Here is a 16891-nt window from a genome sequence, read left to right as displayed (position 1 = left end):
ATGTTTTCTTGGCACACTTTAGCCCCCTTAGTGCCAATTGGGCATTGTTTAAATGCCACGGCCTACCTGAGCATTGTTTCTGACCATGTCCATCCCTTTATGACCTGATGGCTACTTCCAGCAGGATAATGCACCATGTCACAAAGCTCGAATCATTTCAAATTGGTTTCTTAAACATGACAATGAGTTCACTGTACTAAAATAGCCCCCACAGTCACCAGATCTTAACCCAATAGAGCATCTTTGGGATGTGGTGGAATTGGAGCTTTGTGCCCTGGATGTGCATCCCACAAATCTCCATCAACTGCAAGAAGCTATCCTATCAATATAGGCCAACATTTCTAAAGAATGCTTTCAGCACCTTGTTGAATCAATGCCACGTAGAATTAAGGCAGTTCTGATGGCGAAAGGGGGTTAAACATAGTATTATTATGGTGTTCCTAATAATCCTTTAGGTGAGTGTATTAGGACCTTTTAAAAGGGTACCACCCAAGTGACAGCTAGGGACCGTTTGACAATTTTTTAAGGACTGTTTATTGAATAATGGCTTTTGTTTCCTCTAACAGGCAAATTCTGGATTTATCTGGAGGTAGTGGAAGAAAAGAAGAGCCAACGGAAGAGGAGGAAAGAATCAAACGGGTGGGGAGGTGATAATAGAAGCAACAATGAGAGGTGTAACATGGAGCATGGGCATCGTGCTCTGCCTCTCCCTCTGTTTGGTTGACAAGAGCCACTCAGTAAATGAACTTTCGCAGTCACGTCGACGGCGGGCACCTGCAGACGACACCAAGAAGTGTTCCTACACTTTCTTGGTGCCTCAGCAGAAGATTACAGGCCCGATCTGCGCCTCTGCCACAGGGCCTGAGGCAGACAAAGACCGGGTGACGCGTATGGATATCGCTGACGTGCGGGAAGTCTTATCTAAGCAGCGAAGAGAGATCGAAACGCTGCAAGTAGTGGCAGATGTGGACGGGAACTTGGTAAATGAAATGAAGCTTTTACGCAAAGAGTCACGTAACATGAATTCCCGGGTGACGCAACTGTACATGCAGCTGTTACACGAGATTATCCGCAAAAGAGACAACTCCCTGGAATTGGTGCAGCTGGAGAACCGTGTTCTGAACGTCACCACGGAAATGCTCCGCCTGGCCTCCCGGTACAGAGAGTTAGAGATGCGTTTCGCAGGCCTTGCCGCCACAGTCAACAACCAGTCGGTGTTGATCGCCGCTTTGGAAGAACGCTGTCTACGTGGGTTCGGCCGTCAAGATCTGCCGGCAGTGCCGCCTTTGGTGCAGGTGGTGCCGGAGAACATTCCAACCAACAATAATCGCTTTACCAACGAGATTCAGAGAGACAACAACAACCGAGCTTTTCCTAGGGGATCCCGCATGGATGCTCCAACACCTGACCCACTGGGAATACCACCACCACCGCAGGGCACCCTCACCACAGATGGTAAGTTACCAGGGTCGGGAAGAATGAGAATTTTTAAAAATTTAAATATGGACAAGCTCAATTTTGGCATCTCCTTTTTTACTTTCGGCTTTCTGAACTTTGTTATTCAAATGTTTAAACCATACCAGACACCTGCTGTGTCTCCAAATTAAGTATTGCATCTTTAGTATGGAAGTACGTGTTACCCTTAAATTGGCTGTAAGATCTCATTCTTGTAAACCACAGCTGAGAACAGCTTGTGCAGTGTTGTAATGCCAAAAGTTGCTGAGACTAATCCCAGAATCCTCCGTTACGCTCTTGCAGAATCCTCTCTGGCAGCTCATGAAAACAAAAAATAATCTCACGGATTCCTAAGTGAACACGTGCAAACGTGCACCCACAAAATGCTGCCAGAGCAATCTGAAGAAGATTAAAGGGTCAGACAGTGAAGAGTAAAGTAAGGAGAAACTGGTGGCTGGGCTTCTGTATCTGGCCTCAGCATAACTAAAACAAAATGCACCTGTAGCATGAGAACATACAGCATAAAAGCAAGATCTTCATTCCTCCAAGGTTCCCGTCAAGCACTTACCCAACAATATTCACGAACTTTTCCCCCAGACACACATAAGACAGAGATTCTGCCTTTGCCAAATCTAAACATGAAAGCAATTTCCATGATAATGTGTTTTGGGGAAACAGTCTCAAGAAAAATGGGGCAAGCGGTTGTTATGTTTTTAATATCAAAGCAATAGACAGATGGCAATGACAGAGAAATGGTTTGTGTGTAAGCATGCACATCCCATTAAGCATTTTTATTCAAAAAACAGCATAGTGTTGGGAGCACTTATTTTTCAGTCTAGTTCCACATTTACATATGTGACCCTGGACCACAAAATCAGTCATAAGCTTTTTACACCAAAAATAAGTCTTCTGAATTAAACTGGATCAACAAGGACCAGATAATGTTCATGTCAAGATAGAATTATATTTTGTATATCAAATTACATATATTATTGTTTATAGTGTTCTAAATATAAATAAAAGCCTGTGTTAATACGTTTTCATTATGAATTTAGCATATGTAAATGTACCTTTATATTAAACATAACCAGAGCATTCGCATGTGCAGGGTATGTGTGCTTGGGAATTAAAATCCATGGAATTCTGCAGGCACGGATTTCATTTGGGCCTGGTCATAAGTGGAGTATATAGATTAGGAAATTATCTAAAGATCATGTTCCATGAAGATATTTTGTACATTTCCTAGTGTAAATATATCAGAACTTTTAATTTTATGAGTGGATGCAGTGCTAAGGACTTTGTTTGGACAACTTTAAAGGCGATTTTCAATCTCAATATTTTTATATTCAGATTCCAGATTTTCAAATAGTTGTTTCTCAGCCAAATATTGTCATATCCTAACAAACCATACATCAATGGAAAGCATATTTACTCACCTAAAAGTTGAAATCTCAAATTCCAATTTAATCTCAATTTCAAAAATTGACCCTTTCACTGGTTTTGTGGTTCAAGGTCACTTTTGTAACTGTGCAATTACTTACTAAGCCCCAAACCCTTAAAGGAATAGTCTACTCATTTTCAATATTAAAATATGTTATTACCTTAACTAAGAATTGTTGATACATCCCTCTATCATCTGTGTGCGTGCACGTAAGCGCTGGAACGCGCTGCGACACTTCGATAGCATTTAGCTTAGCCCCATTCATTCAATGGTACCAATCAGAGATAAAGTTAGAAGTGACCAAACACATCAACGTTTTTCCTATTTAAGACGAGTAGTTATACGAGCAAGTTTGGTGGTACAAAATAAAACGTAGTGCTTTTCTAAGCGGGTTTAAAAGAGGAACTATATTGTATGGCGTAATAGCACTTTCGGGAGTACTTCGACTCGCCTGAAAAGTCCGCTCCCCTTCTCCCTCTCATAATGGGAGAGGGAGGGTGTTACTGCGCCGAGTCGAAGTACTCCCAAAAGTGATATTACGCCATAAAATATAGTTCCTCTTTTAAATCCACTTAGAAAAGCACTACGTTTTATTTTGTACCACCAAACTTGCTCGTATAACTACTCGTCTTAAACAGGAAAAACGCTGATGTGTTTGGTCACCTCCAACCCCATCTCCGCCCGGCACCATTGAATGAACTGGGCAAAGCCAAATGCCACCAAAGTGTCACCACGCGCCACAGCACCCACGTGCACGCACACAGATGACAGAGGGATGCATCAACAATTCTTAGTTAGGTAATAACATATTTTAATATTGAAAATGAGTAGACTATTCCTTTAATCCTAAATTTAAGACAAATAAAGTACATGGATTTACCATTATTTTGTAAATACACTGTAAGTGCAGTTACTGTAAAATACAAACTATAAAAGATTTTTGCTGTTCTAAATAGTATATTCCAAAGTTACTGTTTTCCAAGTCCGTGTCATGTCATTTGACTTGGGAGTGAGCGCAGGTCACAGGATGGCTGCTCCGCCTGATATTGCAGATCCTCCGGACACATTTATGTCTCTTGTATGTATGGGAACATTTTGGTTTTCCAGTAAAGTACAGGAATGAAATTCGTTTCGTAGACATATCACACACAATCTGTCGTAACTTTGTGTGTGTGTGCTTGCGTTCGCGTGTGTGCTTACGTGCATGTGTGTCAGATCGGGTTAACGGAAGTGTAATGGAAGAGCGCGAGATCATGCCATTGGTGTATCGTTACACGCCTAGAACCCCGTAATGGCCAATTTTTGTTACTAAGTTCTTCGACGATTACATGTTTGTCCGGTGGCGCCTAACGTAGCTTCTCTATGCGTTTCAAAAGCGAGGGGTGAGCAGTGGACTGTGCCGTTGGTTGCAATGCGTAACCTCACCACTAGATGCCGCAACAATTTACACCCTGCACCTTTAATCATTTGCTCTGTTGAGCCCTAACTGTTGCATGGAGTAAGCAAATTCAAATAATTCAGACCAGGTTTGCCAAATGAAAACATTTATTAAAAAATAATAAATAAAACCTACAGACTAGAATTTGCTGTCATGACTACAGAGAGAACTAGGACAAAAGTTAACATGTCAAGTGAATATCATCTAATAATTCAGTCGGTTTCTCAAACAACACTATTGCATGACCTCAGAAGACTCCTGTAGACGACCAGTGTTATTTTATAATAAATTTTTTCTTCGTTCAGTCAACTTGTATAGGTTTCTCGAGCAATTGCTCAATTTCTGTTCTGTAATTCTTGGTGGCAAAGTTTACACTGTCACTTTGAAAACCACATTTTCGATTTTACAGCCGTGTAACTCTCAGTAAATGGCAAAACTACAAAATAACTTTACCACACAAGCCGGGGGCTGGAAATGGATCAGATAGGGGGAAAGATGTTTTTTCCACATACGAACTCCATCCCAACTCTATTACATAAAAGAAAGGAAAATCATGTGCACTTTCTTAGACAAAACTATTTTCTAGCAAACTTTTCTGCTTCAACAACATGGAGGAAAATTGGAGTCCTGGCTCATCCCTGTAATGCAGCTATAAAATTTCATCAAAACAAGGCATCTTGTAAGAAAGCACAACATTGTGCACAACATTTTGAAACTGGAATACACCTAAAACAAGCTGACTATATGTGCATTACAAAACTCACTTGGTTTTAAAAAAATACCCAATGTCTCGAGAGAAAAAATAAATGCTAACTGTATCACCTCATAATTCAACCTTTATAACCACGACAGAGAACATCTCTTATTCATTTGCTTCAACATTCAGGAGAAGCATTTACACTGCTTATGATCCCACACCTGGCAGGTCAAATACTGTAGGCACGCATGTGTGAGTGTGATATGATGGTTTTGGACTGTGGCCTTCGAGGAAAAAGTAGGCGTATAAATATAAGAACAAACAGACCTTTTAAAGACTGTCTTACGTTTAGGTTTTCTCCCATTTTCCATTCCCTTTCATACTCGTATACCCATCACAATATACAATCTCCAGTGCTTACAAAGCAGATCTTCACAATCAAAGACTTAAACAGCAGTAAAATCTTGGTGCTGCTCAGCAAAAAGCCTCAAAATGGGAAAGAGTCCAGCCTTTTTTTCGGCCGGTGCAACTCAATAGGGCCAGAATCTCCCACGACTGACCACTAATGACATCTCGCTACAGCCTACTTGACCCAAAACACAGAGAATTACAACCACATCCGACCGAATCAAAACGCTCATTTAACCTCTTGGGTTTTACAGCAGCACATTTTGTATGACAGGAAAAAACACATTTTGCTGATGAAGATGTAACATTATTACAAAAACAGAGCATGGTTTCGGATAACTCAGTCAAGCAGTGCCTTTAAGTGGACCCAAGCAGAGTAAACTCCCTCTCCCCCACATTGCTTGAAGCGACCCGGCACAATGCCTGTCTGTGTGAGCTCAAAGACGGTCATTCATTGACAGGCGGTCAGGGCCCAGTCTGGTTAAGACAGCCGTTTAAGCACAGCTAGAGCTACCGAAGGACTTCCTCTCAACACAAGAAACCTTTTCTAATACATCCCACCACTGGAAGGACCACTGTCGGAGAGGGAACCCTCTCTGGCTCACTCCTATATGACTGATAATGGCTTTAGCTTAAGTTCAACGCGATGAGAAAAATGAAAAACGAGTGGAAAGTAACCATAGGAAGAGGAAGGTACACAAGGCTTAAGCATGGTCTGGGCATGGTAACTTCATTAAGACCTGGCAGGGTATTAGCCCTCAGCCAAATCTAGATCTTGGAGAGAAATAGTAAAGCAAAGCCGACAAGGGCTCAGACGACTCTCCGGGGAGAGCTTTAAGTTAAGACAACAGTCTCGCTCAATGGTCAGAAAAAGTGTATATCAAGAATCTGAAAGATTGCATGTCTGAAGCCCATTCAAGGCAACCTTCATGCCTATTCTACTGAAATCAAGCAGAACATTGTGCAACAGCACCGATAGCCCAATAAGCACAAAAGTACTGTTCTCTATTAACTGAGATGGTTTACATCTGGTATTTATTTATTCAAATAAAGCTTTTGTTAATTTAAAATTTACTAAGCTCATCGCAATGCATTCTGGCATTGTCGCCTCTCTTTAGCTTATCCAGAATTTGGCTAAAATTAGGTATCCTGCATACATTATCGTTTGGATCAATCGAAACATAGTGCAGGTGGTGATTGAGCAATGACGACAAAATCTTATAAATACAAGATTTGAATTGCTCAATGAATCTTAACAAGTCTTCCCGTCTTCCTCAGGTCCATTCAGAGACTGTTACCAGGTGAGGCAGGCGGGACATACCACCAGTGGGATGTATCTCTTAAAGACAGACGGCAATGACAGACTGATTCAAGCTTGGTGCGAGCATAAATTAGACAATGGAGGCTGGACCATTTTTCAGCGAAGGAAAGATGGCTCCGTCAACTTCTTCCGGAACTGGGAAAACTACAAGGTAAGGGGTGCTCGCATTACACACTCCAAACTTACTGTACACCAACCATAGTGCACATCTAAACCAGTCCAACTTCAGTCAGTCTACACATCTGAGAAGAAACATGGAAATAGGTATTTTGGAGACAGACCCACCTTCTGCATTTACATAACTGCTGTCATGTTTGCCTGTACAAGTAAAATGCAATGTGTGGTCAATTTTCCAGTCATTTCCAGTCATTTAGTAGATGAAGAACATGTAATTCATTAACAAAGACAATTCGAATGATTGCACCAAATGATTGTCAAATCAAATCAAGTTACTTATTTTCTATTAAAAGCGTTGGATGAGCAGACTTTCAAGTTGAGGAAGCCAAATTAAGAAGGGTAGTTGTAGGTTATTGGAGGCTTTTATGCTCCTTTCCAAGAGTAATGGACCGAAAATGACTATTTTCTTTTGTGCACTGCTCAATTCAGTGGAAAAATCTGGTTATGCCCTTTAGAAAAGCAGCTCTCAAGTCAGTTTTGGGACTTTGTTGATTTAATCGAAGTTGAGTTTACTACTTCTGCCAGATGAGTGGATTACAAGTCCATGGTTAAAAGCCTACAATAGGAATTTACTTCAAACTGTTCTCATTGATTCGTACACACAATTTCTCGCTAACACTGGTGTCCTTTCTTCACCAAAAGGACGCCGGCACAGACGCCAAAGCAGGTCCTAATTCCACCGCGAAAACTCAGTCCTGGACAGAAAAATCGTCTCTGAGCAGGCCCATAAAAGGTTGTTGTTATAGACCAAATGAAAGGGTTACCAGATAATTGAATCTGTCTGAATCTGCACTTATGTTCCCTGGTTGTCTAAAATAAAACCATTGCGTGATTTATTGCAAATGAAATCAAATTTGTTATGCACGACAACTATCCAAAATAAAATTATCTTAAATGCTAAAGCATATTTGGAAATCTTAACCAATAAAGAACAAACACCATTTTGACAGAAAAGAGGTAGGGATGTATCAGATACACACAGAAAGACATCATATGGAAGATCACTGTGCACAGTTGTGGTAATGGACATAAATCCTCGAAATTCACTCAAGATGTTTCTTGAACTGTTTCCACTGGAAAAAGAACAAACTCCTTTGTCGCAACCAGCCGACTCTGTAATGGTTTCTGTACCCTCCCTTTTTCTCCCACAAGAAAGGCTTTGGAAACATAGACGGAGAGCACTGGCTGGGCTTGGAGAACATCTATAATTTAGCCAAGCAAGGAGATTACAAACTTCTGGTGGAGTTAGAAGACTGGGTTGGGAAGAAAGTGTACGCGGAGTACAGCAGCTTCCATCTGGAGCCTGAGAGCGAGGGATTCAGGATAAGACTGGGCACCTATCAGGGCAATGCTGGAGACTCGCTCACGAGTAACAACGGAAAACCCTTCACTACACTAGATCGGGATAAAGACGCCTTCACAGGTCAGACATCAACAGCCAGTTGGAAATTAAAGGCCTTTTATGTCTGCAAATCTATTAGTATTACACTATAGTCCTGACCCACGTTTGATACACTATAAATGAACCCGTGTTTGTCAGTGTTCAAGTCATTTGAAATGGGAATCTGGGGTTTGGATCATTTGAATGCAAATGGAAATCAAACCCATGTTTGATTGACTATAAATTCATGTGGTCGGTGTTGAAGTCATTTGAAAATGAGAGTCTGGAGTTTGGATAATGTGAATGCAAATGCTACTGTTAATGTACAGTAGTGGCCAAAAGTGATGATGTTGTTGGTGGTGGGGGATGTACTATATTTGCTTTTAATGCCCTATCAGGATAGATGAAACCATCAAAATATGCACTGCAAAAAATGATTAAGAGAAAAATTTCTTAGTATTTTTGTCGTTTTCAGTAAAAATATCTACAAATTCTTAAATTAAGATATTTTTTCTTGATGAGCAAAACGACTCTAGTTTTTGGTCTAGTTTTTAGACCAAAAATATCAAATTTAAGTGATTTTGGCCATAAAACAAGCAAAAAAATCTGCCAATGGGATTAGCAAAAAAATCTTGAACATTTTTCTTAAATACTAAATTCAAGAAAAATTCAAGAAAAATTTGCTTACCCCATTGGCAGATTTTTTTGCTCGTTTTAGGCACAAAATCACTTAAATTTGATATTTTTTGGTCAAAAAACTAGACTTATTTTCTTGGGTCGTCTTGCTCATAAAGAAAATTCATCTTAAAGTTGCCCTTCCTCTGTCATTTTTATTGTTTTATACACACAAACGTCTTTTACATAAACTCTTTCGACGTGCGTGTAACGAACGCAAAAACACACGTGTCTTTTATCACATTCGATGCGTGTGCATCATGAATTCGCGTGAATCACGTCCCTCTGAAGAGAAGTCTGGCCGCAACTGATAGTGACACATAGTACTAAAGTGTTTTACTCACACACACGCGTGTCTTTTATCATAAACCCTTTCAACGTGTGTGCAGCATGAATTCTCGTCCCTGGGAAAAGAAAACACCGGCCGCCACAGTGACACATAGGACTTAAGTGTTTTACTCACATAAGCTGCGCCATTCTGTCCGGATCCAATATTGATAGAGGAGCATTGCTTTTTAATCGCAGTCTCTCTTCAAATCCAGCGTTCTTCTGAACATCCAAACATGTAGCAACTGTTATGATTCCCTTGTTTAATAGTAATGATGTCTCTCGACGAAAAACAATGGCCCGAATACGGTACGGTTGACGTTTAGCCATCCTTGCTGGAACTTTTTATGAAAACTAACTCAACTACACGTAATATGTGGGTGCGGTCTCAAGTTGAAGAGCTCATGAATAGTAATGACCTTGATCAGGTTCACGTCACGTCTGATCAGCTTTTCTAACTGACCTGATTTCTCCGCTTATTTCTTTTCAGTGGCTAGAGCTGGAAGTTAATTTTCACATTCACGACACAACACAAACACATATGGACCTAACACATATCAAAAAATACAAGTAAAAACGGTTTTATTTGGAAGGGCCTCTTTAGTGTAACAATTTTTAGATATTTTTACTGAAAACAAGACAAAAATACTAAGAAAATGTTTTCTTGAAAATCATTTTTTGCAGTGTAGACTTATTTTCTTGGGTGGTTTTGCTTATCAAGAAAAACATCTTGATTTAAGAATTTTTAGATATTTTTTACTGAAAACAAGACAAAAAAACAAGAATTCTTTTTCTTGAAAATCATTTTTTTTTGCAGTGTGAGGTGTACGGCACAAAATGAAAAACAAAAAAAAAATAAGGTATTTACTGGACAAAGTAATATTGCAAAATAGGAAACCAAACATAATAGGGAATCTGGATATAAAAGTGCAAAAAAATGCACTGATAAACAAAAAGCTCAAAAAAATGTTTTTATTTGTTATTAATATTTAATGATCCTCCTTCACCCTAATCTATGTCCTGGTCAAAGTCTATTTCTATAAACTTTGACATCGCTTTTGGCCACTACTGTACTTACAGTATTTTGACAATAACTAGCAGATTATTTTTCAAACATATTGGTAAGAACAATTAAGCAAGAAAAGTAATGAAAAGAAATCTGGATTGCATCATATTGTGACTAATATTCTGTATGCGATCACTTGAAGCATAACTGCAATCTCTTCCATTTCTCTACAGGCAACTGTGCTCATTTTCATAAAGGTGGCTGGTGGTATAACGCGTGTGGGCAAACAAATCTGAATGGCGTGTGGTACTCGGGTGGCGTCTATCGGAGCAAGTTTCAGGATGGAATCTTCTGGGCCGAGTATGGAGGCGGCTTCTACTCGCTCAAATCGGTCCGTATGATGATCCGCCCAATAGACTGAAGTCCGCCACAAGATGCAGAAGTTCAAATCCCTTGAATGTACTCATAATTTACGTCAGCACTTATTTATAACCACACATTCATTTTTATGAGGACATGTAAAGTATGGCACAGTATAGTCACCGTGGGTACACAAAGATGGAATTTTACATACATGTACGTCCAGTGTCTTGGAAACTGACGGTCTGACGTCAAGATCATCACATACTAAGAAACTCTGACATGAGGGTCTGAGATGGTAAATTTTAGTGCCTTTTGTTCTGCCCCACATTTTCCATTTACCCTAATCTTCTTTCACTGTCTTTCTCCAACATTGCCCTTTGTCTTTATCCTCATTGCTGCTTAATTCGTTTTGACTCATCCTCATTGTTTGGACAGATGACACCAGAGCCTTAAAGGCTTTAACTTGAGTAACTAGATTTCTTTCGCTGGCATAGTTTTGCAGTACACACTTCATTGATGTGCGTACGTTACAAACAGAATCGGCAATGGGCCGTGCTGTCTGCCATGCCTTGTCAACTTGTAATGTTGGTCTGTAAATATACTGTACTGTTTGTATTTGTTTGTTTTTTGTAAGAGTTAATTTAAGGACTCACCCTCCAATTCACCCTAATTCATTTTTTTATTTATACATAAGTGATCTGTATTTATGACAATAATAGTCATCCAATCATCTATTTATCCCCGATTATGATGTAGCATTGTGCTTTAGCATGTATTACTATTGGCTCCAGGCCTCTAACCAGCACAAAAATGGAGGGGGACAGGCTCAATATGATTTTTAAACTTTTACAATTTGGTTACATATTCGACTGTCTCATGCAAAAACAGATTTTTTCCCCTAAAATTCGCTGTGCTATCACACTGTTCAACCCAATTGTACGGCACAAACACTACCCCAACTCAAGTACTTCATTAAAAACTCACCGCAAATGTAATTTTGATACCAAAAATGAAATTTCTTGAATCTACCTTTAGCACTGCCACAACACTGAATAAAAAACAATGTGTAAAAGTCGAAGAGTACATCATGTCCAATTCTTTACAAAGCCTATATAAAGTCGCAGCTGGTTTTTCAATTACACAATAGATCTTTCGGCAGTCTGAGCAGATTTTGTGTGTGTATAAGTGTTTAAGACAGAAAGAAACAGATTTCATGTTAAAAGTATGCAGACATGTGAAAGAAAGAGAATGCTGGGATACAGCACGCAGACAATGAAAACCACATTTCTGCCGTCCAGTCACGAATGGAGGAAAGAGCGAAAGGAAAAGAGGGGTCCAGAGGGAAGAGGACTGAGATGGAGACATTTCTTCCATATAAGTGCTTAGGTTACATCCCAACAAAAGTGTATTTCATAAGTTATGCCTCTGTATTCCCGGATTCCCCAGCGGGACAATCTTTCAGGACGTCTTCAATCACTCACAGCCAAGCATCTAATTCTGTCGGGAGAACACAGACATACGTGCGCACACACACAAACTCACAGAGAGACATTCACAGATTTAATTTTGTGAACTGCCCGTGCTCACGCTGTAAAGAGCTTTCCGTCTGTTTCCCAGCATGCATCTCTCCTCGGGATGCTGATCGTAAGTTTTCACACCCTCCCACACGTGCAAATGAGATCAAATACAGACAGACAAGTGCAAGCTGTAGTCAAAATGCAGCTGTGAACTCTTGTTATCATGTAATGGTTTTTGTTGTATGGAGACTGATGGCCACTAAAATCACCAACCTAATGTTGGCCACTCTTTTTCTCTCTCTCTCTCTCTCACTTGTTAGAATCTAAAAAGCCATCTGGCTTGCAACAACTAAAATCGTATTCAAATTTTAATAGATGTCAAAAGATCAAGCGAATATGAAAATGACTCAACAGTGGTGTACATTTTCGAACATGATTATATTTGTTAAATCACTCAATGCATTATAATATCTGAAATTCTGTTAAGACTGAGGTTTGATTTAATCTGATTATAAAATGAAATCAAATATAAAATTAAAAGTAATTCAACGACTGCATTTTTGGATTAGAAATAAATGTGTAATTATTATAAATTAACTATTAGAAAATGGTTAGTTCCAGTCTTCGATTTTAATTGGTCAATAGCTGTGTTTTATTTATAGTAACCTGTTGGTTGGGTTGGGGCAGATCTAGAAATTCTCACTTTATTTGCAAGGCGGGTCATTAAAATCTAAATGAAAACCCTTGTATGTTGCGTGAAATTCCTTATAGTCTATATTCAATATTTGGGAATATAGTTTTTCATATTTTATTATGGTTCTTGATAAAATGCACTGCAAACAAAGCAAGTATTTTTGTCTTGCTTTCAGTACAAATATCTACCAATTTTTAAAATCAAGATGCATTTTCTTTTTTTTCTTACTTTATTCACTTAAAGGCGGAGTCCATGATGTTTAAAAGCCAATGTTGATATTTGAGATCACCTAAACAAACACATCCCTACCCCAATAGAATCTGGACCTTCTGTTGATAGACCCGCCCCACACATACGCAACCCGGCGTTTGATTTGATTTTATTGGCTATAAGTGTGTTTTGGTAGTCGGCCCGTCTCCTTTTGCAACGTGTTTTTCAAACATCGTGGACTCCGCCTTTAAATAATATATGAAAAGTTTGGTTCCGAAACGCAATAAATCCATTTAGACTAATTTCGGTAAAAACATATTTTTTCTATACCAATAAAGTGACAAGATGAAAACCACTATTTTCTGTTACAAACATTCACATGGCATCTTTAGCTTGTAAATCCATAAAAAATTCAAATCCATAATTTGATTTTCAAAGATTTATTGTAAAAACTGATTCTTTTTCCCAACAAAATGCAATAAATGCAATAAAAAGTTTTTTTTCAAAATGCTATAAATCTATTGAATATATATAAATGTGCATTCATATCTGCCATGTTATATTCATTTAGTTGACTAGTGGTATACACTGATAAAAAAAAATAAACATTATTGGCATTAACCAAAACACTTACTTTGTCATATTAAGAACACTGTCATTGCTGCGGTTATACTTGGGACGTCGTCGCTTAACATTTTTCAGTGTGATCAGCTGTAAAATGTTTTGGTCCTGCTCGATTTTCGTTGGCTTTGCGTAAAATAATGGAAAGTTTTTCACAAGATCCCCTGGGGTCAATGTGTTGGCATGATAAGCTTGATGCTGTTGGGAGAACAAGCAACCGACATTTTCCGTTTCCCGAGTGCCTCTCGCGTAAATTACTAGATTTTGATGGCTTACGTTTCTTTCCCATCACTGAAAACCACCACAGGTTTATCAATGCCATCAAAAATATTATTATGTTTTTGTTTGTTTGTTGATCACGAAGTACAAGATGAGGAAAACTCGGAGTCTGTGTATTCAACGCGCCACCATTGTTTGTTTACAATGTGTGGAATGGTGCGCTGTAATTTGTGGAGCGGATTTATTGCATTCTGCAGAAAGGAGGACTGGCGTTTATTGCGTTTTGGGAAAAAACTGAGAAAATATGACAGAAAAACACGACGGATATTGCATTTGCGTAAAATTAAGAATTTACTTTTAAATAATACTGACCTGATACAATACTGATATTGGCAGTAACTTATTTTGAAAAAAAAAAAATGGCGTTTATCGCGTTTTGGTACCAAACTCTTCATATATTTTTGTCTAAAATCTTATTTTCTTCTCATTTTGCTCATAAAGAAAATGCTTCTTGATTTAAGAATTTTTTAGATATTTGTACTGAAATTTGTACTTGGGCATCACGAAAGCGGGAGAGAAATTAAGGAAATAAAAAAAGAAGTTGCTAAATCTGATGTTTGGGACCGGTTCTCAGAAATAGTTGCAACATGCGCTGCTTTTTCTATGATTCATAAGCGTATGTTGTTGCCAAGTTTACAGGGCGATGTAATCGAATGTTTCCAAGCACTTTAAGGCTTAGTTTTGATTTACATTACAAATGCCTAGCATGTTTATTTAATGGTCGTGGGGCGGGTTGTAAAAATAGATAGAGTGGTGCCGTACGGGACAAATAATTTCATAAAAGCAGGACCCGTGGGTTGGAAAAAAACCCTGACCTGCGCATCGGTGCACACAACGATTCTGTGTTTTATGTGCAGCCCCATTAGCAACACAAACATGAAACGTCGTGTTGCTGTTCACAGTCGGTCAGGGGTTTTTTGTCCAGTGGTAGGAAAGCTATTAATGATTTTACTTCTTAAAAGTTGTGTTGATATATATTTTTGGTTTTAATATTTGTATTGTAACCGTTTTATAAAAGCAATAAAGTACTTGATGCCAATTCTGTATTGTGAATAAGCCACAGTTGAAGAGTCGTGCCTAACAACGGCCATTCAGGTTGCAGTGGTATTTGAAAGTCAAGAGAGACATAAGCTTTCCGGCAAGTGGGCTTGGTTTTAGCGGAAAAGCCCCCACCGCTTGAGAGCAGAGACTCCTGCCCATTTTTCCAAGATTTTGATGAATTATTTTATTTTAAGTTTGTATGAGTTGTTTATATAACTTTTTTCCAGTGGTGTCACAAATTGAAAACACATTTAATATCGAACTTTACACAAACTTTAAAACTATTTAAAAAACTAAACAAAACTCTAACTGCATTTATGTTGTCTTTACAACACAAGAGACTGCACAGGGTTGCGCAAATTGTTTGCGTAAACAATTTGAGGCGAGTGGGTTTATTCTGTGGTATCATGAACTTCATATTTATTTGGCCCTAAATCTTACTTACAAAATGCAAACTGCGACTGTTTACTTCAGATGTCATTCAGTCACAACAACCTCAACTCCAGATTAACTGGATGTTTTGCTCATAAGTTTTAAGTTAATCGGTTACACTTTATAATAAGGGTCCATGAATCATAATGAACTAAGACATAAATGTATTTTTACTTAAACATGAACTAATGCCGAGTTAATGCATTTACTAGTAATAAATTAATGTAGAATTATCATTACTTCTATTGTTTTTATAAAGCAGAATTTATAAATACTAAAACCTAATCCACATACCCGAACCAAAAACTTCCTGCAATTTTTACAATTTAAATAAAATTAATTAAAATTTTTATAGTGTTTTAACAAATGAGGACATTCCCAACAGGAGATTTGCTTAGGTTTGTCAGTTTTTTGCTCACTTTGGGGTAAAAATTTGTTCCCAAAATATTGTTAAGTAAGTAGACACACACACTCCAGACATTGTTTTAGGTCAGAGAGTATTCATTACTACCACAGACATAACCCTCTCAGTCCCACGAGCATGTACACACACACGCGCACACACCTGAGTGCATCCAGCTGGAAGCTCGACTCCGATTCTCCACCACCTCAGCACATTTAAGTTTCAGTGGGGAAATCCAGTTACTACGAAACACAAACTTTTCGGAAAACTAAGCCTATTCTTCACCTCATCTTCCTCTCAAAACTCTTCCTGCCTGTTTCTCACATTTACACTCAAAAGTCTGGAACAGCTCCGAGCCATTTCGTAACACATTAAACATCACTATCTCACCAGAGCAGAAACAGAAAAACAAAGGGTAGAACTTCCTAAAATTGAATTAGGCTTGTTTATTTGCATGCTTTGTTTATGTTTAACAATGGATTCACCAAAAAGTAATTATGCAGATCAGCCCAAACAAGACCACATATCAGCACTGAACCACGTTTTAAAGGAAAACACAACTGTTTTTCAATATTTTACTATGTTCTTACTTCAACTTACAAATTAATACATACCTATCTTTTTTCAATGCATGCACTTTTAATCTTTGTCCAGCGCCTCGTGAATGTGTTAGCATTTAGCCTAGCCCCATTCATTCCTATGGCTCCAAACAAAAGTTTTATTTTCTGCCACCATACTTACTTGTGTAACTACTCATGTCTTTAATTAGGGAAAACAAGGAAGTGTTTGGTGGCTTCTAAATTCATCCCTGTTTAAGGAATGAATGGGGCTAGGCTAAATGCTAAAGCATTCACGACGCGCTGTACAAAGATTAAAAGTGTACGCATTGATAAAAGATAGGTATGTATTCATTCATCTAAGTTTAGGTAAGAGCATAGCAAAATATTGAAAAACTGTGGTGTTTTCCTTTGATAGATTTCAATATCAGACGCAAATTAAAAGTAT

At 38.5% G+C, this 16891-nt stretch overlaps 2 protein-coding genes across 4 annotated transcripts in view; one reads left to right on the top strand and one right to left on the bottom strand.

Moving 5' to 3' along the window:
- The window catches only part of angptl1a (angiopoietin-like 1a), a 30745-nt gene extending 18978 nt beyond the window's left edge, over positions 1-11767 (top strand). The window contains exons 2-5 of the mRNA XM_055186481.2: positions 567-1455; positions 6718-6911; positions 8090-8360; positions 10560-11767. Coding sequence (XP_055042456.1) covers positions 666-1455; positions 6718-6911; positions 8090-8360; positions 10560-10747 — 1443 coding nt within the window. The 5' untranslated portion in view covers positions 567-665 and the 3' untranslated portion in view covers positions 10748-11767. The remainder of the gene's footprint in view (positions 1-566; positions 1456-6717; positions 6912-8089; positions 8361-10559) is intronic.
- ralgps2 (Ral GEF with PH domain and SH3 binding motif 2) overlaps positions 1-16891 on the bottom strand; it is a 158906-nt gene that overhangs the window by 50043 nt on the left and 91972 nt on the right. The window lies entirely within an intron of this gene.

This window comes from Misgurnus anguillicaudatus, chromosome 18, assembly GCF_027580225.2.
Source record: "Misgurnus anguillicaudatus chromosome 18, ASM2758022v2, whole genome shotgun sequence".
Classification (NCBI taxonomy): Eukaryota; Metazoa; Chordata; class Actinopteri; order Cypriniformes; family Cobitidae; genus Misgurnus; species Misgurnus anguillicaudatus.
Note: the sequence above shows the minus strand (reverse complement) of the source record. Positions and strands in the feature narration are given on the sequence as shown.